At 63.3% G+C, this 24,926-nt stretch overlaps 1 protein-coding gene across 2 annotated transcripts in view; it reads left to right on the forward strand.

Annotated features, from left to right (window-relative positions):
* LMF1 (lipase maturation factor 1) overlaps positions 1-24,926 on the forward strand; it is a 68,104-nt gene that overhangs the window by 17,942 nt on the left and 25,236 nt on the right. For both annotated transcript variants that reach the window (XM_069487136.1, XM_069487137.1), the window contains exons 4-5: positions 8,470-8,618; positions 21,152-21,217. In XM_069487136.1, coding sequence (XP_069343237.1) covers positions 8,470-8,618; positions 21,152-21,217 — 215 coding nt within the window. The remainder of the gene's footprint in view (positions 1-8,469; positions 8,619-21,151; positions 21,218-24,926) is intronic.

The following is a 24,926-nucleotide window of genomic DNA, read 5'->3' on the forward strand; positions in this document are numbered from 1 at the left end:
TTCTCTTCCCACCCGAGTTCAAGGATGCAGCTTCCGCTAATTAAATCGTCCCGTGATCAGAGGCGGCCCTGATGGCCTGTCCAGGCTTGCCGCTGCCAGGCTCCTTTCTGGGGTCCCCTCGGGCCCTTCTGTGTTGCTGAGTCGCTCAGCCTGCGCTGGGCGAGCGCCCCGCAGAGCCCAGTCCCCAAGTGCCAGCAGAGCCCCTCCCGCCCGCCACCAGGGCAGCGTCTGTCCGAGTCCCTCGGGGGAGCCTAGGTCAGGTGGCTCTAAGCACTTGCCGGTGCCGTGTGCTGGCCGAGGACCGGTCCAGGTGGAGAGGGTTCTCCACCAGCTGCTGCTGCGTTCCCACCACAAGCGGCCCTCAGTTGGCCGTGAGCACCGGAGAGGGAGGGGCCCCCAGGCCACCTCCTCGGCCTTGGGACCAAGTCTCCTCCTTGCGTCGGCGCCTTTCTGGAATCCCTGCCGCTCTCCACCAGAGTCTTGGCGTCTTTCTTGGCTCCAGCAGTTGTGTTTCTGTCCGGTCCTTTCTCTTTGTCACCATGTCACCATGCTGTCTGTCCGCTTGGCCACCGGGACACCAGCCTTGGGAGGTGGTGCTGCCCGGGGCCGGCTTTCTGCTGCTGGAAGGGGAAGACGGGGGAGCGGAGAGTCGCAGAACTGGGCCGGGCCAGGGTGCCGCCCCCCGGGGAGCAGCCGGTGCTCCTGGCCGAGACCCGGGGACCCGCTGCGGGAGTGTGGCGCGTGCGGCCGGCGCGGGGCGGGAGGAGAGGACAGCCGCCCCTGGGCAGACGCTGGGCCCCCAGCACGTGTGCGGCCCTGTGCGGGGTGGGCTCTGCTTTCTGCACGTGTGCACACACGGCCTCACGGGGGCTCTCGTTTCAGGGTGGTCTTTCATCTGGTTTCTGTCCTCCACCCGGGTTACCCTCCCGTCATGCCCTTCCTCCTCTCGTGCTGACTCAGATCTGTGCACAAACACACGCACACGCGTGCACACACGTGCCCACAGGCGCACAAGTACACGTGACACGGTGCACATGTGTGTACGCACGCACACACACAGGGTTTAGGGGTCAGTGTTTGCTTTACCCAAACAAGGCCGTATCGTGTACATGTCTTTCGTTCCAGTTTTTCACTTAGTAATAGCGGTGACAGTCATCCAGTGGAACCTAGAAGAAAATGCATCTTAAAGCCGACGTCTTCGTGTCCACACGATCATGGATGTTCTGTTCTCTCTGAATCTCTCCATGCTGGTGGGAGGGTCCCCGTGGACGGGACTCCTGTCACCTGCCTAGGCTGAGACATGATCTGTGTGTGGGTTCTTCTGGGAAGAAGCGTTCCTGGCCTTTCTCCAGGTGTCGAGCACCTGCTGCCCGGGATGTGGCTGCCCACCCCCCCACATCGCTGCCCCCCCCACATCGCTGCCCCCCCCCCAATCCCCTCCCTGGGTGAGACCGTGGCTGTCGCCAGAGGCCACTGGGGCCAGGGCGCCCATTCTTCTTGTCCAGTCCTCGTTGCTGTCCCCCCAGGGACACGCACTCTGGCCTGGGCAGACACTGGGTACCCAGGTGGGTCTGTGGGGGGCTGTCCCTCAGCGGCCCCTGGTCTCTCCGCCCCTGTGCCCTGGTGCCGCCTGTCACTGCAGACCTGGTGGGAGGGCTGGGGACAGCTGGCTTTCATGGAGTGTAAGGGCGGCCAGGGTGGCACGGCCACAGCGGGCGGGGAGAGAGCTCCTGCGTGTCCACTAGGGGCAGAGACCACGTCTGTGGGGGCAGCAGCCTCAGGGCCACCCTGACCTCTGAGCTGACCTCTGACCTGGGCGCGTGCTGGCCGTGGTGTGGGTGATGCCGCCCACTTCCCAGGTGTGCTGCAGGTCACGTGACTGGACCCGCCTGGCTCCACCAGTGGCAGCCTGTGCCCGGCGGCAGCACCGGGGACACCGGGCGGCGCTGACCCCTGAGCGTGTGGAGCAGTGTGTCTGCTGACACGCGGACAGTCGCCCGGCCCAGCGAGCTCCGGCTGATTTTCAGCCGCAGGAAACGGAAGCAGAGGCACCGTCACGCCTGTGCCCTGCAGCCTGGCCTAGCTCAAATACGTGGAGTAGATTAATCCTAAAAATCCCTGTTGCTAAGTCTCATTTCCGTCGACAGGAAGCATTTTCATATTTATCCCAAACCAATAAAGCTCATAAGGTCATGGTGTGGGTTTTCTTTTCAGGCTGCTGGAGACACCTGGACGCAGGTCAGCAGCCGGGACACCTGGGGCCAGGAAGTCTGGTTGTCACGGCAACCGAGCACTAGCAAGCACCACGATGGGGGATGGAGGGTCGCTGGGGTGCCTGGGTTACAGAGGTCACTTCCTGGTTCTCTGCAGAGCCCTAGGACGTCCCTGAAATACACGTTCCCGGTTTGCTAAGCGCTTCACGACTGGGAGCGTGCAGCCCGTGCTAACTGTGTAAAGCGTGAGGCCTTGAACCAGCTCTGTCAGAACGTCTGCTTGCTAGGACACGCGCTCCGGGTGCGACCTGCTGTCTGGTGTGAGTCCCGCGGCCGAGGCCGGACGCCGACCGGGGCTTCTCCGCGGTCAGGCTGTGGCCCGAGCTTCCCGTCCGCCCAGCAGCAGATCCCCAAAACGCGCACGAAATGCCGTCCTGACGGGAACGTGACCCGGAGGCCGGGTGACGCTGTGACGGGGTCGTGGCCGGAGGGACCCGATGGGCTCAGGCCAGGTCTGAGACTCCTGTGCAGAGCCCAGCCCAGGGAGGCCCAGCCAGCACCCCGGGCTCCCCCAGGACGGCTGGGGGTGAGGAGCACTAGTGGCACGGTGCCGGGGACCGTGCTGTCTTGTCATCGCCGGGGGCCGGAGGGGTCGGCAGGCCTGGGCGAGACCCCCACGTGCGGTGCCTGCTAACGAGGGCTGGGTGCCGGCTGTGCGGGGCAGTGCGAGACGGTGACGACTGGCGTGTGTGCGGGACGGGCTCTGTGCGCGGCTCCAGCTGGCTGAGTTAGAAGCCACAACGCGTGTGCTCCGGCCTGATTCCGTGGAGTCGCCTCCGTGTGCCAGGCCTAAGACAGGGCCACACGTGACCTTAGCTCTGCTTAACGCAGTTCCCAGCATTCCCACCCTCGGTGGCGTCTCCATTGCAGACAGCGAGCAGCACTGACCAGAGCGCTGGGAGTGGCTTTGCAGAGCGGGACGGGTGACAGAGGCGTGGCTCACGCATCTGAGGGTCTGAAGACAGCGACACCCCAAACACCTGCCAGGAGGAGGCGGCTTTCTCCTTCGCGTTGCCGTGGTTGCCGCCAGGGCGCCCGTGAGACGCTCAGAGGCCGGGCCTCGCTGCCACCTGTGCGGCAGGTACTCGGCAAACGGGGTCACGGGACACAGTTTCCCTGGAGCCGGAGACACGTGGAGAAGTGGGGCCCACGGCTTTGTGTGCTGGTCACTGCGCCGGGTGGGTCTGGCCTGCAAGTGCCACCACCTCTGCGCTGGCCGGGCCACGTCTGGACACGGGTCTGGTGGCCGCGGCTGCTTGGCAGCCTGTCCAGCTCCGGGTCTGCCGCCAGCAGCTCCTTCCCGCGTCAGCTGTAGTGCAGCGAGATCTCGGAATGCTATTTCGTAACTTTTCATCCTAAAATATAACCTGTAAAGATTAAGGAAACTTTTAAAAGCTCCCAGCTCTCTCTGGGGCCACGATTAGAAGCCCCTGGGGTGGCAGAGGGCGGCCAGCTCGGCGCTGAGTGACAGCCGGCGGCGGGAAGGCCGCTCCCGCACCCGTTTCAGCAGCGCAGCTAATGGATTTCCTGCCTCTAATGCGGATGGTGGCTGTCACTTTTGAAGGATCCATCTGTGCTATATTTAATTACTCTCTGAGTAACGAAAATAGTTTCCACAAAGTTAATGAGACCTCAGTTGGTGTTTTCCTGCTGGCGTGGCCATCGTGGCGGTTTGCGCCTCTGAGACGTCGTGTTGAATCACGTGTCTGCCGTGGTCAGAGGCGGCTCAGCCCCAACACGCTGACCTGACCGAGTGGTCTGTCGAGCCCGCCGCCCGCCGCCCCGGCCCCCTCGCTGGTTCGGGTGCCCGTTCCCTCCCGAGTTTGCCGCGAGTCCCGCCGCCCGCCGCCCCGGCCCCCTCGCTGGTTCGGGTGCCCGTTCCCTCCCGAGTTTGCCGCGAGTCCCGAGTCGCCGGGTGCGGATCAGGTCTCCTGGTGGCGAATCTTCTGGCTCCTCCGTGGTGGAGCCCTCCGTCCCTCTCTGGTTCCCATAAGCAGAGGAGGACACGGCCGTGTGGCTGCGCTGGTTTTGCCGGGGAGCAGGTGCCTCCAAGCTCAGCCCTCGAGCGGGGGCAGCCCTGGGCCGTCCTGACGATGAGGGGGGCTATCTGCCCCCCAGGCAGTCTCCGCCTGCCGGGCCGCCCCCCCTCTGTCCTGTGGGGTCCCTTGTGGGTGTCCCTCCCTGGCTGTACCCGCCCAGCCTGCATGTCCCCAGGCCGCGCCCCTCAGGTCTGCAGCTCTGGCTCTTTGGAACCTGGGTCCTAGGGCGTTTTTTCCCCTGGCTGGTTGTAAATAGGTGCTGAGCGAGGCGGATGGAAGGGCGATGCCCGATGCCCGGGGCCCTGTGAGCCTCGGGAGATTGGAGGTCGGAGGTCAGATGACGCCCCTTCCTGGGCCGGCACAAGGGGTTCTCAGCCGTTGGTTTGGGGGTGAGAACTGCGTGGCCCTCTGGCTCCGTGTCCTCGTATCGTTAGTGATTTGCACTTGGAGATTTAGTGCCGAGAAACCACACCTTCCACCTGAGCCCACAGCTGCGAGCGTTTCACCACCACGGCTGGAGGGAGGGACGGAAGGGAGGGAACGCGGAAGGCCAGAGCAGTCACGTGGCCCGCGGCCCACGCCGAGTGTGCGTGTTCCTGGGGGCCCCCCCGCCGTCCTGCGGGGCAGGGAGGCCACGGTGCACCAGGCTCTGGCACTTGACCTGCTCTGGCCTGTCGCTGCCCCTTGGTGGGCCGCCCCCCCCCCCCCCAGCTTTTGTCCACGTGACATCTGGGCTCTTCACCAACACTGGAAGGGTGTGCCGCAGCCGTCCCTCGCTCTTGAATGTGAAGCATTTACCCATTTCTCTGGAGTGGTCAGAGCTGGCCCGGGGCACAGGTGTTGTCACACCTGCGGACAAGTTTTTCCCACAGGTGGACACGGAACATGGGCTGGCATTGAGGTCAGCACGGGCCACGAGCGGGAGGGGCTGGCTCTGCCACGGGGGTCTGCGCCACCAGTCTGCCTGGCTGGGGCTGGTCCACGTCTGCGGGGCTGAGCTGCCGGGGGTCACAGGTGGCCGACGCCCGGGCAGTCTGCCCAGCACAGGCGAGGACCTGGGGGCCGTGGACGGGGCGGCGGCCCCTGAGGCTGTGGTCAGAACTGCGTTGGGGCCAGTCACCTGTCAGGCCTGAGCTGGACGTGCCCCGTGGACTCCTGGAGTGTGGTCCCAGCCTCGGGGCGGTGTCTGTGCCCCCCATGGTGTCCTCCCGAGGCGGGAGCCTCTGGGGACATCCCTGGGGGACAGTGAGCACCCAGCCCCCCGCCACCCTCCTGTCCCTGGCTGTGCCCGCCTCCCGGCCTCTCCCACCGAGCGGCTCCCTCGGTTTTGTGCCTGTGGCTTCTCCAGCGGGTTGGTTTGGTGCCGGAGCCGCGTCCTCCCCCAGGAGAAGGGCCCGGGGGGTGGGGGGGGGCAGCAAAGCCCAGGCATCGTGCGTGGAGGGTGCGTGGCTGGGACAGGCCCCCGGCGGGTCTGCGGGTTGCGGCTGAGCCGTGCTCCGTGCTGCCCAGGGCGCGCTGGGCAACAGCGGCCCCGAGGGACACCGGCACCGAGGCCCTGGCAGGCGCTGGCTGTTTGTTTTTCTGGGGACGCGTCGTCCCCCACACTGAGGCAAGAACAATGACGCTCCTTGTCCGGCAGCACAGCTGCGGGGATTCCACAGGATCCGAGCACAGAAAACAGAAGCAGGTGGGTCCTCGCGACCCTTCCCTTCCCAGCGCGTCCGCAAGGGGCCCGCGGCCAGCCGGCGGCGCCTGCTTCCGCCGGGGAGATCGGGGCCCAGTGTGCCCTGGGGGTGCGGGCGGGGGGTCCTGCTACAAGAGACCCCCAGGCCTCTGCTCAGCACCCACCTGCTCCCGAGCCGCGTGAGGACCGTGGGCCACTCAGGAGGCGCTGGGGAACCTGGTGGTGATGGCCGCCCCCCGGCCGTTACTGTGGTTCCTTTAACCTATACCAGTTCTGTGCATTCTAGAACTTTCTGTAAGTGGAACCACAGTGTGCTTGCTCTCCCCCAAAGCCTCGTTTACTTAGCACATCTGGGGATCCATCTCATTGGGATTAAGTCACTGTGTGATCTGGGGTCCCTGGTGACAGGTGGGTCCCCAGTAAACCGGCCCCTCAGTGTTCCTCTTCTTGGTGACAAGCCGCAGCTGCACAGCCCTGGAAGACAGCTCGGGGTCCCAGGGCCCACCCGCCCCCACTGCGTCCTCGCATCCGGAAGGCCCCGGGGACCCCGCTGCTGCAGCCGTGTGCCCCCCACACCCCAGCAGCCGTCTCGGGGTCCGGCGTCTGCTGCCCCCAGACAGTCGGGCCCTTTCCGACCTGCGGTCAGAGCCCAGGTGTCCTCCAACCACAGGTTCCCGATAGAACTGTCCGGTGACCCGCGGGGTGGGGGGGGCTCTGGGGTTGTTTGTCAGCTGCCTCCTCCACGGCAGGCTGGCGTCTCGTCTTGTGGGTGACACGGTCGTTAGAGTGAAACATGGACCCTCAGGGTCCCCCGCTGGGGCACAGCCTGCAGCTCCTACTCTTTTTTTTTTTTTTTTTTTTTTGAGACAGAGTCTGGCTCTGTCACCTGGGCTAGAGTGCCGTGGCGTCAGCCTAGCTCACAGCAACCTGAAACTCCTGGGCTCAAGCAATCCTCCTGCCTCAGCCTCCCGAGTAGCTGGGACTACAGGCATGCACCACCATGCCCAGCTAATTTTTTCCATCTATTTTTAGTTGCCCAGCTAATTTCTTTCTATTTTTAGTAGAGACGGGGGTCTCGCTCTTGCTCAGGCTGGTCTCAAATTCCTGACCTCGAGTGATCCTCCCGCTTCGGCCTCCCAGAGTGCTGGATTATAGGTGTGAGCCACCGTGCCCGGCCTGCAGCTCCTACTTTTTAAAATAGGTTTTATCTTTTAGAGCAGTTTTAGATTTACAGGAAAATTGCAGAGCCAGTAAATCGAGTTCCACGTACTCCACACCCAGCTCATCAGCTGACGTCCGCACGCTCGTGCTCCCTCGGTCCTTCCCTGGGGCCCTTCCTGACCCAGGATCCCGGTGACACTGGGTCCTCACGTCTCCTCAGGCTCCTGGGGGCTGGGACGGTGTCTCGGGCTCTCCTTGTTTTGGTGACCTGGACGGCTTTGGGGGTGTGGGATGTGAACCGGGTTCCCGTCCACGGGTGTCGTTGGTTCTCTCACCGTTGCTGGGTTGGGGAGGACGACACTGGGCAACGATGGCCTTTCCCGCACAAGGTCCCCGCCGGGCACCGCCACCCACGGGACGCGTCCCGCCAAGCGTGCTGTTGGGCTTCTCCATGCAGTGACCCCACGCCCCCCCCCACGCTGCCCCCCCACCCCGTCCTGTGCTCTGTGGGAGGAGCCTGTGCGCGGCCTCACGCGGGCCTGGCGCTCCGCCTTCTGGGGTCTACGTGGGTCATGAGGATTCTTCTGCAGGGAAGTGTGTCCTGGTCCTCGTGTACCTGTCGATTTGATGATTCATGTCGCTGTGGACTCAGAGATGCTTATTTTATACTTTCGGGTGTCACTGAGTGCTACTTTGTTAGCTGCTTGTTTAAAAGCTTTTAATTTTAAAACACTTTGTGGCGTAGGGAGGTCTCCAGCAGGGCAGGAGGACCCCACTGGGAGCCTGTCCGCGGGTCCTGCCGGCCCCGCCACGTCCCCGAGTGCCCACACAGGCGCTGTTCTCAGTGCCAGGCGTCCGTCAGTGTCACGTGGGAGCAGTCGGCTCTGGTCCTGTCTGGCACCCGGCGGAGGCTGGCCAGTGGGGTCCCTGGTCCCCCAGGGTGGTGGGCTGCGTGGACAGCCAGGTCCACGACGGGCTCAGCTCTGGGAGTTTCTGTGAGAACTGGGCGTCGTGATCGTGAGCAGAGCCGAGACGGATGAACCCGTCGGGTTTCTCGTGCCGCGCCCTCTGTTCCCGCCCCCACACGGGACGGCAGAGCACGGGGACGGCAGACAGGGTGCACCCTTGTCCCCTGCAGAGCTGCTGCTGCCGTTTAGACGGACATGGTGGGGGGGGGCGGTGGTTGTCCTGTCTCTGGGTGGCGAGGTCGGTCCCACGTGAAGGGCTGTTCTGGCCACACTGAGTGGGAGAGGTGGGTTCCCTGTGCACGTCCGGCCTCTGCTAACACTTGGTGTCTCGGTTGTCGTTTCAGGGTGGGAGTCCCAGCTCCTGGAAACAGGGTTCCTGGGGGTGTTTCTGTGCCCGCTGTGGACGCTGGCGCGGCTGCCCAGGCTCAGCCCCACGTCCCGGGTCGTCCTGTGGGGCTTCCGCTGGCTGGTGTTCAGGATCATGCTCGGCGCGGTGAGTAGAGCTCCGGTTTGTCAGCGCCGTGCCCAACCTGTGCCCGCAGCTCTGCTAGGCCGCGCGGCTTCCAGGCGAGGCGGGATGTGTCCCCCTCGCTGACCTGCAGCTCCCTGTCTCCCCTCGGCCCACCCGGCCAGTGCGTGTCCCCCTGTCTCCCCTTGGCCCACCTGGCCAGTGCGTGTCCCCCTGCCTCCCGCAGGGGCCTGTCGAGCGCCTGGAACTCAACTGGCTCCTCCCGCCGAGTCCACGACCGCGTCAGCGGGAAACAGCCGCAGAGGCCGCTCCCTCCCCCCGGCCCCTCCTGTGGGTTCTGGGGTGTATGAAACATGGCAGAGATCGTTTTTAAAGGATGAAAGTCACGTGTCATATGCGTGTTGTCTGTGATTCTCCTGCCAGGAACCCTCTCCTGCTGGTCTTTTCTCGTGCACGGCCGCTCGCCTGGTTTTAGGTGTGTCGCTTACAAAAGCCAGGTACGGGCCGGGCGTTGTGCCCCTGTAGTCCCAGCTGCTTGGGAGGCCGAGGCTGGAGGATGGCTGGAGCCCGGGAGTTTGAGGCTGCTGCACTGTAGCCCGGGTGACAGAGCGAGACTCTCAAAAAAACAAAACAAAATAAAAAAGCAAGGTGCATGGGGCAGATGTTTCACTGGACTGTAGTGGACTTAACGGGCCATGCGTGCCTGGTGCTCTGTCCAAGCCTGTCCTCTGCGTCCCTGCTGGTCCCTGGGGGTACAGGGGAGACACGTCTGTGGTTCCTTCCGACTGTGCTGAGCAGAAAGGTTGGGAGCCTTCGCCCTCTGTTCCGCTTCTTACTCTTTGTTAATTAGACCTTAATTTTTATACCAGAATTACTATGAAACATTCCATTGGTCGCACTGGAAACCTTGTGCAGATGTGCCGAGCGTGACTGTTTAGATTGTGAGGGGCTAGAGCCCACTGACTGGGAGTCAGGCGTGGCCCTGGTGGCAGCTGCCATGCCAGGACCTCACGCGGTTGCCCTGCCGTCTGCTCCTCTGCTTCAGCCCGGAGTGTTCCACGGCTTCCCCGCCAGCCCTGACCTGGGCAGTGGGGCCGTGTGTGTCGGGGCTGGGCCCTGCAGGGCTGTGGCGCCGTCTCAGCTGCACCAGCCGCAGACTCGGGTGGCGAAGTTCCTGGTGGGAGCTGCCCGGGGCCCGTCAGCAGGTGCGTGCGGCCCCCCGAGGCCCTCACCCGCCCCCCTCGCGTCTCAGCCAGCACCAGCCTGACCAGAGCCCGGGGACGTCTGCTCTGTGAGGGAGCCGACAGCCCGGCCCCTGGACAGGACAGGTGCCTGGGGCACGGGGACCCCTGAGGCCTGTCCCCACGGCTGGGCTCGCCGCTGTCTCAGCAGACTCGGCCACGTCGGTCTCGGCAGCCTGGCCACAGCAGCAGGAGACTCCAGCACGGCCCCAGCACCGAGGCCCCTCACAGCTGAGGACAAGGAGGTGGGACCAGGCCATCGCTGGCTGGGAACCTCCTTCCTCCCTCCCTGCGTTGCAGCTCCCGGTGCTCCTGCCCTGCGGATGTCCCCGTGGCCCTGGTGGCCAGGGAGGGGCAGGCCACTCCATGTGAGGGACGTGGGCGGGGCACCTGAGGGCAGCGGGACACCAGGGCACACCTGGCAGCTTGGTCACCTCTGCTGCTCTAGATCCTTGTGGTCTTGACCGTGTGGACGTCCCAGGCCGGCCCGATTCCCAGCAGCCCACCCTCTACTCCGTGACACCTGCCCCGGGTGGTGACTGTCCGTGGTTAGCGCTGCGTGGAGCTCAGTGGGTGGGGCCCCGGACGGCGCTGGAGCAGCAGGGCGTGGCCACGTCCACCCCAGAGGCTGGCACCTGCGTCCGGCCAGCCGGGCTGCGCGGGGCTGCACGACTGCAGGAGGGGCGGCGGGGGTGGAGCTCTCGGGAGCCCCGTGGCAGGGCCCAGCCCAGGTCCAGCGCGAGTGGCCACAGATAACGGGGAGTGGCTGCGGGGTGGGGTCCAAGCAGAGACCCTGTGTGCAGCCCCCACAGTGGGGTGAGATGCTGTCTCCACACGCATTTTTCCAGGTGATTAGAAAGGCGAGTTGTTTTCAAGGTTCCTTTTAATAAAACATTGAAAGTCTTTTTCGTCGCTAATCACAGCACCCATGTTCTTAGGCTGTGGCTCCTCATCTGTCTGGGACTTAATCTTAGAGTCATCCCTCAGTGGGCTTTAGTAGGCATAAAAATATATGAAATGTTTCAAAGGACTTTATGTGGACCACTGCCTCGGTAGGTGAGGCAGCATCCAGGTGAAGCCCTGGGTGGAGAAGCCCCGCCCTGAGGAGAAGCCCCGCCCCTGAGGAGAAGCCCTGCCCCCGTGGAGAAGCCCCGCCCCATGGAGAAGCCCAGCCCCTGAGAAGCCCCGCCCCCGTGGAGAAGCCCCGCCCCCATGGAGAAACCCCGCCCCCGTGGAGAAGCCCCGCCCCCGTGGAGAAACCCCGCCCCCGTGGAGAAGCTGTCAGACTGTTTCGTGCCAGGCTCGTGGTGCCAAGAGTTGAACAAACTCCCACGACGCCTGGCAGAGGCCGTGAGTCATCAGCACACGCAGAGCACCTTTCGTGGCGTGTGACTGACAGTTGGTGCCAGCGGGTGAGACGCAGTCGGGCGCGCGGAGAGGAGTAGTCACGCGGTACGGCTGGTGTGGGACGTGACGAACCTCCGCAGCGGGAGGCAGAAAGGTCGAGTTGGCTGGGAGTGACGCCAGCGAGGTGGCAGAAAGCCGCGGCAGACGCGGGCGGGCCGGGGGGCAGCACCCCCATCCCACGAGTGTGCTCTGGGGTCAGAGCCGGAGCCCGTGGTCGCCTTGGCGGGTTCATGCAGAAACCGGCTCCTGCAGTTTTGTGGGTGGCGTGTCTCAGGTGCCCGTCCTGGGGGAGCCCCACGGCCGCCAGGCGAGGTGCTGAGTGGAAAGGCAGGGACAGGCTCGTCCTCCACGCCCCTGGGACGCCTGGGCCAGGGCGCTGAGCCCTCCTGACCCCAGGGGACCCAGCACAGGGCCGTGTAGACGCTGGCACCAGCAGGAGGCTCACACAGCTGCTTCGCGTGGGCAGCTGGCCTGGGCGGCCATCTGCAGGGAGGCCCCACCGCGTGTCCGCCCTCCGGCAGCGCTCTGGGCCGCGGCTCCAGGCGGAAGGCGGGAAGCAGAGGTCACTGAGGGGCACAGGCGTGGCCCCTCCAGGTGCTGCTGGAGCCAGGGGGGTGCCGAGAGGGATCCGTGCGGGAGGGGCTCCGAGAAGGACACGCCGTCACTTCTGTGTTCTCGAGAAGATGCTGGCTGCTGTCTGGTCACGAGAAACTTCAGACAAACCCTCACAGAGAGACGTTCTTCCAAACAACCGACCGGCGTTCTGACGGGTGTCAAAGTCCCGGGAGACGGCAGAGCTGGGGCAGCTGTCCACCTCGAGAGCGTGACGGTCAAACGCTTCCCGGATGGGATCCTGGCACGGAAACGGCGTTGGCGGGAACCCCGGGGGGACACGGATGGGCTGTGGTCGTCCTGACGGGGGTGAGGCGGCATCTCGCGGTGGCTTCCACTCGGAAGCCGTCCCTGTTCCTACTCCCGTGGCCGTTCGTGTGTCGTCTTTGGGAAAATGTCTGCTCAGACCCTTTGCCTGCTTTTTATTATGACCGTGGTGTTTTTGTGCTGTTTAACATGAGTTTCGCAGATGTTAACATTTCGGACGTTGCCCCCGTCAGACACGTGGTTTGCAAACGTTTCCTCCCATTCGTGGGTCGCCTTTGACTTAGCCGGTCGTCCCTGTGCTGTGGTTTGTCGTGGCCCCGCGGTCCCTCTGCTCTCGCTGCCTGTCCCCTGGTGCCGTGTCACGGCCAAGGCCGGCGTCGACGAGCTTTTCCCCGGTTTCTTCTAGAGTTCACAGTTTCAGGTCTTGTACCACATTCACGTCTTTATTTTGAGCGGGTTTTGTGAGTGGTGTTAGATACTGTGCAGTTTCATTCTTTCGCGTGCAAATATCCAGTTTTCCCATTTTTTGTGTCTTTGTGGAGCTCTTGTCACATCACAGTTGACCGTACACGAGTGAGTTTACTTCTGGGCTCTCCGTTCTGTTCCACTGGTCAATGGCTCTTATTTTTGTTGCCCGTAGCCTGTTGTTCTGGCCACCACAGCTTTGTGTGTAGTTTGAAATCGGGAAGTGTGAGGCCTCCAGCTTTTTTTGTTGTTGTTTTTTAGAGATGGGGTCTTGCTATGTTGCCCAGGCAGGTCTTGAACTCCTGGCCTCAAGCAGTCCTCCCACCTCGGCCTCCAGAGTCACTGGGACTATGGGTGTGAGCCACCGCACCTGGCCAATGCCTCCAGCATTGTTCTTTCTCAAGATCGCGTTGGCTATTCCCGGTCTTTTGTGGTTCCACACAAATTTTAGGTCTATTTTTTCTATTTCTGTGACAAATGCAAGTGGAGTTTTGACAGGGATTGTGTGGACTCTGCAGATTATTTTGGGTGGTGTAGACATTTGATGACAGGCGCCGGGGAGGGCACGGAGCCCCTGCGCACAACCGTTGGCGGGGACGTAAATTTGCAGCCACTGCGGAGAACAGAATGGAGGTTCCTCAAAAAACTGAAAGCGGAACTACCACGCAACCCAGCAGTCCCACTGCTGAGCGTTCACCCAGAGGGAGGAAAACCAGTCTGTGGGAGAGACGCCTGCACCCCCCTGTTTGCCGTAGCGTGTTCACGGTAGCCAGGCACAGTGAAGGGACAGGGGAGGTGGCGTGTGCACACGGCGGACACTGTCCAGCCATGAGAGGACGAGATCCTGTCGTTGGCAGCAACACGGGTAGTGCTGGAAGATGCCATGTGCAGTGGAATCAGCCAGGCGCAGAGACGTGTCTCATGTTGTCACGCGTTTGGGAGCTGAGGAAGGTGGCCAGGGAGAAGTGGGGAGCAGAGCAGTGGCTACCGGAGGCCGGGCTGGCACGGGAGGAGCTGGGGAGAGCGCGGTTGGCGGGAGCACAGTGCGCGGGAGGAGCTGGGGAGAGCGCGGTTGGCGGGAGCACAGTGCATGGGAGGAGCTGGGGAGAGCGCGGTTGGCGGGGTACAGTGCGCGGGAGGAGCTGGGGAGAGCGCGGTTGGCGGGGTACAGTGCGCGGGAGGAGCTGGGGAGAGCGCGGTTGGCGGGAGCACAGTGCATGGGAGGAGCTGGGGAGAGCGCGGTTGGCGGGAGCACAGTGCACGGGAGGAGCTGGGGAGAGTGCGGTTGGCGGGGTACAGTGCGCGGGAGGAGCTGGGGAGAGCGCGGTTGGCAGGAGCACAGTGCATGGGAGGAGCTGGGGAGAGCGCAGTTGGCGGGAATACAGGTCACAGCCGGGGAAGAGTCGTTCTGCCCGGTGGACCCTGGGTGAGCAGAGCTAAAGGTGATCCAGTGTCTGTTTCCAGAAGCCTCAGAGAGGCGGTTTCAGGTGTTCCCGACACAGAGAAGTGGTAAGTGTTTGAGCTTGTGGGTGAAACCCCAGACAGAATCCCAGAAGGATTTTTTTTCAGGAACTGATAAGCTGACCCTTCGGTGTATTTGGAAATGCCAAGGACCTCAGCAGCCGGATGGCGCTGAGCAGGGCTGAGGCTGTCGGAGCCTCACGGCTTGGCCCCGAGACTCACTGCAGAACCGCAGTCATGGAGACGGTGCCCTGGCCAGGTGGGCGGACAGCCGTGTCGCCGGAGCGGGTTGGAGGCTGTAGAAGTCGGCCCACAGCGACATCACCCGCAGGGGTTTGGGACAAGTCACCAAGTCAGTCCAACCGAGAGAGAGAAGCCGCCTCCGCTCCTGCCCGAACCCCTGGAGATCCACGTGGGGCAAATGCTCCCGACCGCTCCGTCTCGCCGCAAACGTAAGGCCCTTGAAGATGGCGAAGACTGTTTTTGCATCCTTGCGGCAGCCAACGATCGCTTATGACACAGAACACATTAATCATGAAAGAAAAAAGTAGATAATTTGAACTTCATCAAAATTTAAATTTTCTATTCTTCTGAAGACACCATTGAGAAAATAGCACGGCACAGATTAGGAGAAAAATATTCATAATACCATTATACATGACAAAGAACCTGTATCTGGAATACATAAAGAATTCATAAAGTTCAATAATAAAGAGGATTTGATTTTTAAAATAAGAAACGGATTTTAGCAGACACTTCACAAAAGAAAATATGCAAATGGCTATTAAGAACACTTGAAAAATTGCTCAGATATGTTGGCTATTAGGGAAACCGGGAGTAAATGTGCCCTGAGATGTTGCGTCCTGCCCCCAACAGCTAGAATCAAAGACCGAGGGAGCCGAACGCCGGCGGGGGCAGCAGTGGGCTCGGGCTGCCTGAATCCAGACCTCGCCGTCAACACGGGGTGCTGTGAGCAGGCGGGCAGCCGCATTCCCGCACACGGATGTGGACGGTGCCGCCACCCGCGGGGCTGTCGGGCAGGTCCGTGCAGGGGAACACGCACCTGCCCCTGCCAGCTGCGTCACCCGGGCACTTCCCAGAGCAGCCACGCGTGTGCACACACAGGCTCGGACGGGAACGTTCACAGGAGCTTCATCCATGCCAGCCGGATGCTGTGAACAACACGTGTCCTCCAGCCACGGAACGATGGGCTGTGGCACCCGCGTGCTCGGAGCAGGACGCAGCCCTGGCAAGAACCAGCTCCCGCTGCAGGTGGCTGCACGGACAGCGGGCTGGGCCAGGCGCTGCAGCCCCGGCGCGTTTGGGTGGAGCCTGGAGCAGGTGGGGGCGGGGGAGGGGCTGGGCCTGACGGGAAGGAGGCCACGAGCGAGCGAGGACCTCCGTGGAGGGTGTCCCTGCTCCTGTCTGCATGGTGGGCGGCCGACGCCCGATGCTGCGCCGCACCCAATGCTCAGGGTGTGGTTTGCGTCCCGTGGGTCGTGGCTCAGCCCGTTGCCTTAGAGCCAGTGTCGGGGGTTTGCTCTCTGCCCATGACAGTCGCGGGAGATGCGCCCAGTGGGCTCCGCATGCCCAGCCGACGAGTGACTTGGTTATAATGGATGCAGAGGTGGAAGTGGGGCGCGGCGGGCGTGCCGGGCTGGGAGGCAGGACGAGGGGGTGGCCTTCCCGGGGGGGGGGCGGGAGGTGGCCCAGGCAGGGGCTCGCCCGTGGTCCTTGCCCACCAGCGGCCATGTAAGGAACCTGGTGCCACAGGGGACTTCTCATGGCTGAGGAAGGCCGCCTGGGCAGTGAGTGGGCAGGAGATGTGGGCGGGTGCCACGCAGGGAGACGCTTCCAGGGAGGGGAGTGCCAAGGGGACGAGACAGGCCCACGCCGGGCAGGGCCGTGGGGCTGCCTCACGTGGCCTCAGCAGCCCCTCCCCTTCTCCCCCTCCTCCCCCCTCCTCCTCCTCTTCCTCCTCCTCTTCCTCCTCCCCCTTCCTCCTCCTCTTCCTCCTCCCCCTTCCTCCTCCTCTTCCTCCTCCTCTTCCTCCTCCTCTTCTTCCTCCTCACCCCAGCTGATCCAGAGTCCTGCAGTCACAGCAGCTGCTGGAATAGGTGAGCAGCGGGCAGGGGTCGGGCAGGCACCTTTCTCCCGCCGTCTGCCACAGCCCCGGGGACGTGACTGTCGTGTCCTTGACAGGCCTGCCTGGTCCCGGCGCCCCACTCAGCGGCGAGGGCGGTTATTCTAATCGCCTGACTGCGTTAGCGGGGACAGCGCTGAGGAAAAGAGGCTCTTTCAGGTCCTGGCACCCTACCCTGCCCGTGGGCGCCCGGAGGGGGCAGTCCTCTGCCTGCGCCGCGGAGGCGTCACGGGAATTTCTGGAAGTCGAGGTCTGCGGTGTCTGACGTCTGGCCCCGGCTGCACCCCGGGCAGGATCCCGGCAACCCCTGTGTGCCTCTGGTGTCCGACCGTTTGTCACGCGGAGGACGGGCTGTTCCTCGGTGGCTTAAAGAGGCCCCAGCGCCACGGACTTTCCACGTCCCCCACTCCCCCTGCAGCCTCCGCAGAGCCTGTCCGTGCGGGTGCCGTGGAGACGGTTTCCAGAGGGTCCCCAGGCTGGGGGAGGGGGTGGCGGGTGAGGATGAAACCCTGCAAGGACAGCGTTAGTGACGTCTCTTCCTAACGGCGTTTGAGCCCACGTGGTTTCCCGCAAGTGGCGGCTGACCCTGCTGTGCACACACACGTGTTCTGTCCCGGATTCAGAGGGTGGTTTTCTGTTTAATCACATGTTGTTTGCAAAATATATATATATATGTGCGTGTGTGTGTGTGTGTGTGTGTGTAGTAAACTCAAAATCTCCTATGTCAAGTTTCTGAGACAGCTATTGACACCGTAGACCGGGCGGACTCCCGTGCTGGGACTGCTTCTGACAGAGGGCGGTGGCTTCCGGGAGGAGGGTGGGCGCCCACAGACAGGCGGGTGACGCTGCCTTTGCAGGAAGCGCCCTGAGACCCCAGGCTGTGGAATCACGTCCCTTTAGTCCCCCGCTGGCCCCCGGGTCGCTGCTCGGGTTAGGCAGGGACGTTCTGGGGAAGCGGCAGCGGGTGGCCCAAGTCCTGGGTGTCCAGGCTCGGATGTGGCCCCCGGGCTCTGCCGATGCCTGGGGGGCTCCAGCCCGGGGCCCCGAGAGCTGCGCACAGCGGGACCACGGGCCTCGCAGCGGGGGAGGCGGACAGAACTCCCGGGCTCCGCCCGGCCCGCGTGGTCGGAAAGCCGCAGCGTGGCGTGCACACGCTGTCCTCGCTCTTGAGGGCCGGGTGGGGCCCCAGGCTCTGCGGCCCCCCCTGTCTGCCGGGGGCGGCGTCTCCCGGCTGCTGGGGGCTGACGGCGCTGCCCTAGAGCTCATGGGAATTCACTCCCAGGCACTAATCCAAGCCCAGGTCCCTTGGAACTCAAATCCCAGTGCAGCTTCCGGTGAGCTGCCAGGTACGATTCCCAGCGGAAGGTGCCATCCTCTGCCAGCTGCCGGAGACGCCCACAGCTGAGGCCCTCGCGCGCGTTTCAGACGCTCGGTCTCTCCTCTCCGAGCGGACGCCTATGTCCTCACGACAAAATACTGGTCAGGAAGTGCCGACACCAGCCCGGGGTGGGAGAGGCCTCGGCCAGGCAGACCCTCGGGTGTGGGCACAGGTGGGCCCTGAGAGCCGCCCGGGTCACGGAGTGGATCTCGAAGGCAGCGGTCGCCCGGCGCTCGAGCACGTGTGGCCGTCTGTGCGCCGAGCTCAGCTCCAGAGAGAGAAGTGACCGCCCAGAGGGGCCGCGACCCCTCACCTGCTCGGGCGTGCCAGCCCAGCCCCCCATGTTCAGTCCCAGCTGGGGGGCGGCGGGCTCCTCCTCTGGTGTCCTGTGCAGACAGGAGCAGCCCCGTGAGTGATCCCCGTGTGCAGACGGGGGAACCCCACGGTCAGCACAGACGCCGGCAGGGGGGCGGGGTGGGATGGGGCCCTGGGTGGGCCACGGACACGGCGTCCACAGCAGCACTGGGGCTGTGACTCCTCTCCGCGGCCCAGGACCTTGGTGTTTTACGTTTTCTTTTTTTTTTTTTGAGACAGAGTCTCACTCTGTTGTCCAGGCTAGAGTGAGTGCCGTGGCGTCAGCCTAGCTCACAGCAACTTCAAACTCCTGGGCTCAAGCAATCCTTCTGCCTCAGCCTCCCGAGTAGCTGGGACTACAGGCATGCGCCACCGTGCCCAGCTAATTTTTTGTATGTATGTTTTTAGTTGTCCATATAATTTCTTTCTATTTTTAGTAGAGACGGGGTCTCGCTCTTGCTCAGGCTGGTCTCGAACTCCTGACCTTGAGCGATCCACACGCCTCGGCCTCCCAGAGTGCTAGGATTACAGGCGTGAGCCACCGCGCCCGGCCGGTGTTTTATGTTTTCAAACTGGAGTTAAGCATGTTCAGGGACACGAGGCACCAGGACATAGGAGCTGTCCACTTCCCCCGTCACAGCAGGGCCCGAGCCACCTTTCATCACCCCAGAATGTTCTGGCGTCTCCCACTCTCCCTTCCCGAGCCCAGGGCGGCAGGGACGTGGCCGCTCGTGTTCCTCGGGTCTGGCACGTTACTGGCCTGTCTGTGCCATTTTTTTCAGAATTAATTTTGGGCTGAAAAAGCCTCAAAGAAGGCTTTGTTCCTTTGACACTTGCTCTGGAAGAAAAAAAAAATCCGTGGAAAATGTGACATGTGCAACGTGGGGAGGAATCGCTAGATGGGAGGAATATAATTATCCTCCGCTCCTGCAAGAATGTTTCAGATTTTTAAGTGTCTCATATCAGCTTAGAATTTGAATGACATTTTAATTATTTTGTTTTTTTCTTATTCTCCTGGTTTGAATCTCCGAAGAGTCCCCCTCGGGCTCTGAGCCGAGCGGTGCTCCCGGGCGCCTGGGTGCTGGCGGCCGCGCCCCTGCCCGGCGGGGCGGTGCATTCCTGCGGCCGGTGCTCGCCGTGGCCGGTGCTCGCCGTGGCCGGCAGCGTGGTCGCGGGACACACCTGACTTCTGAAGCGCTGTGTCACGCAAATGCCAACACACCCCGAGCGGGAGCGCCGGCCCGATGCTGCCTCTCCCTGCTCTTGTGGTCTAAGCAAACCTGTTTCCAGAGGACGAGACTCTCGGTTTTCAAGTTAACTCGTCCTTCGAATCCCCGCGTGGCGACGCTCCCGGATACCCTCCGCACAGCCCCCCTCCCAGGCACCGTGACGTCAGGGGCTCTCGGTCCAGTGGCCCAGGCCAGGGGGGTCAGGTGGCCGCGGCCCCTCGCAGTCCCCCGCCCAGTCCTGTGGGCTGCACGGCCCGCACACGTCTGGGGCTGGACACGCACCACGGCCCGGCCCTGCCCAGGTCACTCTGCCGGCCGGCTGCAGAGGCCCCTGCCTTTGCCGATCGCACGGTGGCCGGAACTCACACAGCCCTGTCCCCACTCTGCCCTCCGCCGGCTGGGCAGTGGCCCCTGGTGATCGCCCAGCGCTGATCTCGCGTTGCCGGTGCTGCTTCGCAGACGTCCGCGGGCGGCAGGCACTGCAGGGAAGAGGGCTGGGGTCTTAGCAAGGCCTGGGGCAGGCCGGGGGTTCCTGGAGGGGAGGAAATCCCGCGCGGGGGCCCAGCTGCCCTCCCTGGCGGCCTCCCTGCTCCGCCATGCCCGTGCCCTGCCCTTCCTTCCTCCCAGGGCTGCCCTGCTGTGACCTGGACGTCTGAGCCCAGGGTGACGGTGTCAGGTGGACCCAGATGCCCAGCACCTCTGCGGGTGGCAGCCCTCACTCGGGTGACGAGGGCTAGTGCCCTTGTACGAGGGACCCCAGAGACCCCTCACCCTCTGCACATGAGCACGTGGGGGGAAGATGGACGTCTGTGGCCGGGCAGTGAGCACTCACCAGAGCCCGGCCCTGCCTGCACCCTGGGCTCAGACCTCCAGCCTCAAAACGTGAGAAATAAATTCTCTTGCTATGAGCCACCCAGCCTGTGGTGCTTTGTCACAGCCTCCAGGACAGACAGACACCCCATCCTGGCCCCTGCACCTCCGACGTGCCTGCCCTCCCCAGGACGTGGCCTCTTCCGGGCCCAGCTGGACCTGGGCTTGCAGGAAGGGCCTGGTACCCCACGGGACTCGGTCCACGTGCGCTGGATGCGTGGATGGCGGGTGGGTGGGCGGAAGGACGGGTGGGCGGAAGGACAGGCGGGTGGGTCAGCGAGACTTGACCAGTAGTCAGAGCTGCGGCAACCGCTGTCTGTCTCAGGAGGAGGCTGGGGCTGTTTCTCCGTCTGTGCAGTTTCTGACCTTCCGACTCAGCGAGTGACAGACAGGAACTGGAGGAGAATCTCTGTGTCGCAAGCAGTGGTTTTGGTTCTGGTAGGGGACAGTTTCTCACTTGTCGGAAGTCTCGAGTGCCCGGGAGAGAGCAGACAGGCACAGGCGCCACCTCCTTCCTGGCGCTCGCTGGTGGCTGAGGCGGCCGCAGGGCCAACTGCTCATGGAGCCCCCACGGCAGTCTCGCCCCGTGTCCCCGGCTGGTGCCCCCCGTCCTCACCTCGGGACTCAGGGCGGCACGGTGGCTCACGGGAGATGCTCCAGGCCTGAGCCTGGGTCCCCGTGTGTGCAGAGGGGGCGGCCGCGGTTCGGACGTGGATACGTCTTTCTCTCCGGCCCACTGAGCTCGTGACCAGGCGGCGGCGGTAGCAGTCGAGAGTCACGGCTTTGGCGCGGTCCTCGGCGTCTGCAGAGGGGGTTTGTGTTCAGGGCGCTGCAGGTCCTCCGTGAGCAGGGCCCCCGGCTGCGTCACGGTGTCACGGTGGTGACGCTCGGACATCTGAGGAAGCACAAGGGGCGTTGGCCTCACGAAAAGGAGCCGCTGTTTGTTTTTACCTGTAACGTGCACCTGTCAGGTTATGTTCACAAAGGTCTGAACGTGCCTTCGTGAAGCTTTGCTTGAACTTTACCTTTTGGAGCATTTCGGGCACCGGGTGAATCCGTTCCCGCCGTTCCTGCCCGGCAGGTTCTCGGCCGCGGATGTCACTGACGCCGCCTCTGTCTTGCCTCAGCAGGGCCTGATCAAGATCCGGGGGGACCCGTGCTGGCGAGACCTCACCTGCATGGACTTCCACTACGAGGTGAGTCGCGCCTGCACCCGCGCCCAGCTCACCTGCGCGTCCCGCTCCAGGGGGGTCAGCCCCACGCCCAGGTGAGCGGCCTCCTTGCTTTCCCTGGGGTGGGGCAGCCCCCAGGCGGCTGCGGAGCGTCTCCCCCTGGCTGGGGCTGAAGGGTCGGGGAGCAGCCGCCGGATTATCCCTTTGAGGTCTGTGTCTCCAGGGCAGGGACGGTGGCCGTGTGGCCCCAGGGATTTAGACGCCGCTGGGAGGAGGCCCTGGAGAGGCTCTGGGAGCGTCTGGTGCTCGGGGCGAGTTCTCTCTCTGGGCACGACACGGGCTGAGGCGGGTCTGGTCCCCCAGCTGTGTGTGTCTGCTGCGTGTCTGCCGCGTGTCTGTGGCGTGTCTGCCGCGTGTCTGTTGCGTGTGTCTGCCGCGTGTCTGTCGTGTGTCTGTTGCGTGTGTCTGTCGCGTGTCTGCTGCATGTGTCTGCCGCGTGTCTGCTGTGTGTCTGCCGTGTGTCTGCCGTGTGTCTGCCGCGTGTCTGCCGCATGTGTCTGCCGTGTGTCTGCCGCGTGTCTGCCTCGCCCGTCTGCTCTGGGGCGTGAGGCCGTCTGCTGTCCGTCCACTGCGCGGCTCAGAGAGGAGCCGGGGAGGGACCCCCCCTGCCCAGCAGAGCCGCCCCTGCCCGTGGGGGGAGTGCAGAGCACCTCGGAGGAGGAGCCCTGAGGGCGCAGTTGCAGCCGCAGGGGGAGCTGGTGACAGCACTGCCGTCCCGAGGGACGTCTCTCTCTGGGGTTCCTCCCTCGAGTCTCAGAGCACGGGGCGAGCAGACCCGTCCTCTGTCCCCGAGACAGGGCGGTGGTGTCACGTGCCCTGGCAGTTGTGGGTGGGTTCAGCCACAGCAGGAGAAATCCTGGGGACGCGTCACCGCACACTCGTGGTCACACTGAGAGAAAGGCGGGCGGCTGCCGTCTCCCTCCCACCCTGGGGAGAAAAGAGAAAACGCTGTTTCTCCACTCACTGCACTTGCGACCCCAAACGCACGGATTCTCACACATCGACACTCTCGGCTCCCCGTGGTCACACGCCAGGTGTCCTGCCCCTCACTCAGCCCCGCCGTGGGTGGCACAGGCCCCCGGGCTGAGGCCACAGGATGCCCCCACAGCGGGCACCCCTGGAACCCCAGGTCACCCCCAAGTTCTGCCTGCCTTGGCTACAGGTCAAGCTCCCATGACCCCTCCTCGTGGCGGACAAGTCGCTGGGACGGCTCTCGGGGCGCAGGGACACGCGTGCTCACGGTTACCAGTGTGTCCTGAAGGACACGGCTCGGAGCAGCCGGAGGGAAGAGACGCAGGGCAAGGCGGGGGTGGGGTGCTCGGACCCCCAAGCCCCCTAGGCTTCCTCCCAGCAGCCCCTGCGCCCACCAACCGCGAAGCCCCGAACCTGTCTGCAGAGGCTTCCTGTGTGGGCACAACTGGCTCAGTCCCTGGCCGCTGGTGACCGAGTCCCAGAGGTCGGGGCTGGGAATGAAAGTCACGTCCCTGTGATCACAGGTGTGGCCGACGGGCTCCTCTCACCCGTCACTCAGGACGTCCGGGGGCTTTGGAAGCTGTGAGCCAGGGCCGGCCACGGCCAGACATGGATTTCTCACCAGGTCGCAGTAGCGAGGGTCCGGCCAGGTCCCCCAGGGCCTCCCGTGTGGCGGCGTCTGTCCCCAGAAGCCTGAGTTACACGCCCCTGTGACCATGAGGGGCCTGGCGTCCCTGTGGCTCCCCCACAGTTCCTGTGAATCTCAGTGGCGGGGCCGTGGCGCCCAGCTCGGCCGCTGACGTCACACAGCTGCGGCGCAGCCGGTAGGGCATATGGACGCCAGAGCGGGCACCGCGGAGTGACAGGCTGCAGCGTGCCCTGTCAGCCTCCGTCGGTGAGCTCACGGCTCCGCTCCACGGCTGTTTGCGGTCACAGCCGGCTCAGTGAAACAGTCCGCGGACGAGCCCACGGGAGCCCGCAGCTTTCAGACACTTAACGAGGGGAGAAAAATAAATGCAATTGACCTGCCAGCAGCTTTATGTCCTGTTCAACTGGCTTTAAAATACGCAACGTTCCATTTGGAGCAGCAAGGAAACGCCGTTAGCAGCAAACTTGGGTTCCCGCGTGGACCCCTCTGCTCTACAAATTAACCAAATTTGAACACTTTCAACCCTGAAATACTTGGATTACACAAATCTGTGCCTTAAAATTTCCTTGTACTGGACATGTCACTTGCATAGAAATGCTTCGCCCGGCAACTTCACGGCTGGGCTGTGACGAGGACAGGCGTGGTCTTGGCTGCCAGGTTGTTGGAAGGTGTCTGAGGAGCCCGCGGCCGCCAGGCTGGTCCCCTCTGCGCTGGGCGTTCGAATCCGCACGTAGCTTCTCCCTCCCTCCCTCTCGGCGTGCGCGGGGTGCGCGTGAGCAGTTAGTGGAAGTTTACGTTGTTGTTTTGCTCCCAAGTCAGCCGTGCCAAGCTGACCTCTGACCCGGGGATATAAATCACTTTCCACTCCTGTTATTTGTAAAGTCCCCGCGGCAGCGCGTGAAAGGAGCCTTTGTGTGGTGTTGGTTGAGTTTCTAAGTTAGACTCCGAGCCAGGGCATGGACAGCCGGCTCGCACTGCGGCCGGCTCCGAGGGCAGCGCAGGTGCTGGGATGGGCGGGACCAGCGCCGTGTGTGTCCTGCGTGTGCGTGTGCATGTGTGTGTCCTGGGCGCGTGCGTGTGTGCTCGTGCGTAGTATACTTTAATCAAAGAAACAGGTTGAAAGTAAAAAGGTGGGGAAGATACGGAGCTGTACAGACAGCACCGGAAGGGAAGCTGGCCCGACTGTTAACATCACACAAGGCGGCTTCAGGGCAAGGAGGGCAGAGAGAGGAGAACGAGGCTCAGTTAAGAGTTACTTTAACAAGAAACATAGAAATCCTAAGGTTGTATGTACGTAACATTGTTTCAAAATACATTAAACAAAAGTTGATAGAACCGAATGGAGAGACAAGTTCCCAGCAGCGGCTGGGACGCTAGCAGAGCTCGAAGCAGCTGCGGCACCAAGTCAGCTAAGACTGTGAGGCCGGGGCGGTGCTCGTGCCTGTGATGCCCGCGCCCGGGAGGCCGAGGACGCACCAACCCCCGGCTTCCTGGGGGGGACAGGGCTGAGTGTCACCTGCCCCCGTGGTCGGTTCCTCTGGGACCAGCCCCCGCCCCTAGGGGTCCTTCCCCTGTAGCACAAACCCGGGACTCGGCGAGTTCCGGGGTGCGGAATCTCCGTGCTGGGCGCCTGATGACGACCAAACGCGTCTCTCCCCCTAGGTCACGATGTCACAGCCGCTGCAGACGCCCTCAGGAGCATGCTCTGGGGGCACCTGTGGATGTGACCAGGGGGTTTTCTGCAGATCTCTGTCTGCTGGGTGCAGGATTTGTCGGGACCCCGAGGCCGCAGGAGCATGGGGTCTGCGTGGTGGCGTCCCCAGCCCTGCCCAGGAGCCGAGCAGCTGCACTTGGCAATCATCTTTTAGTTCAGCCAGGCATCTGAGGTCGCAGTGAGCTGTGGTGATGCCACTGCACTCTGGCCCAGGCAACAGAGCAAAACAGCTAAAAACTTAAAAAATTTACCTCAAGATTTGATTGCATGTTTCTGCTGAAACCTAGTTTTCTGATGTCATTTTTGACATTTTATTTTTGCCGTGGAAAATTTTACAG

Source organism: Eulemur rufifrons, chromosome 14 (genome assembly GCF_041146395.1).
Source record: "Eulemur rufifrons isolate Redbay chromosome 14, OSU_ERuf_1, whole genome shotgun sequence".
Lineage (NCBI taxonomy): Eukaryota > Metazoa > Chordata > Mammalia > Primates > Lemuridae > Eulemur > Eulemur rufifrons.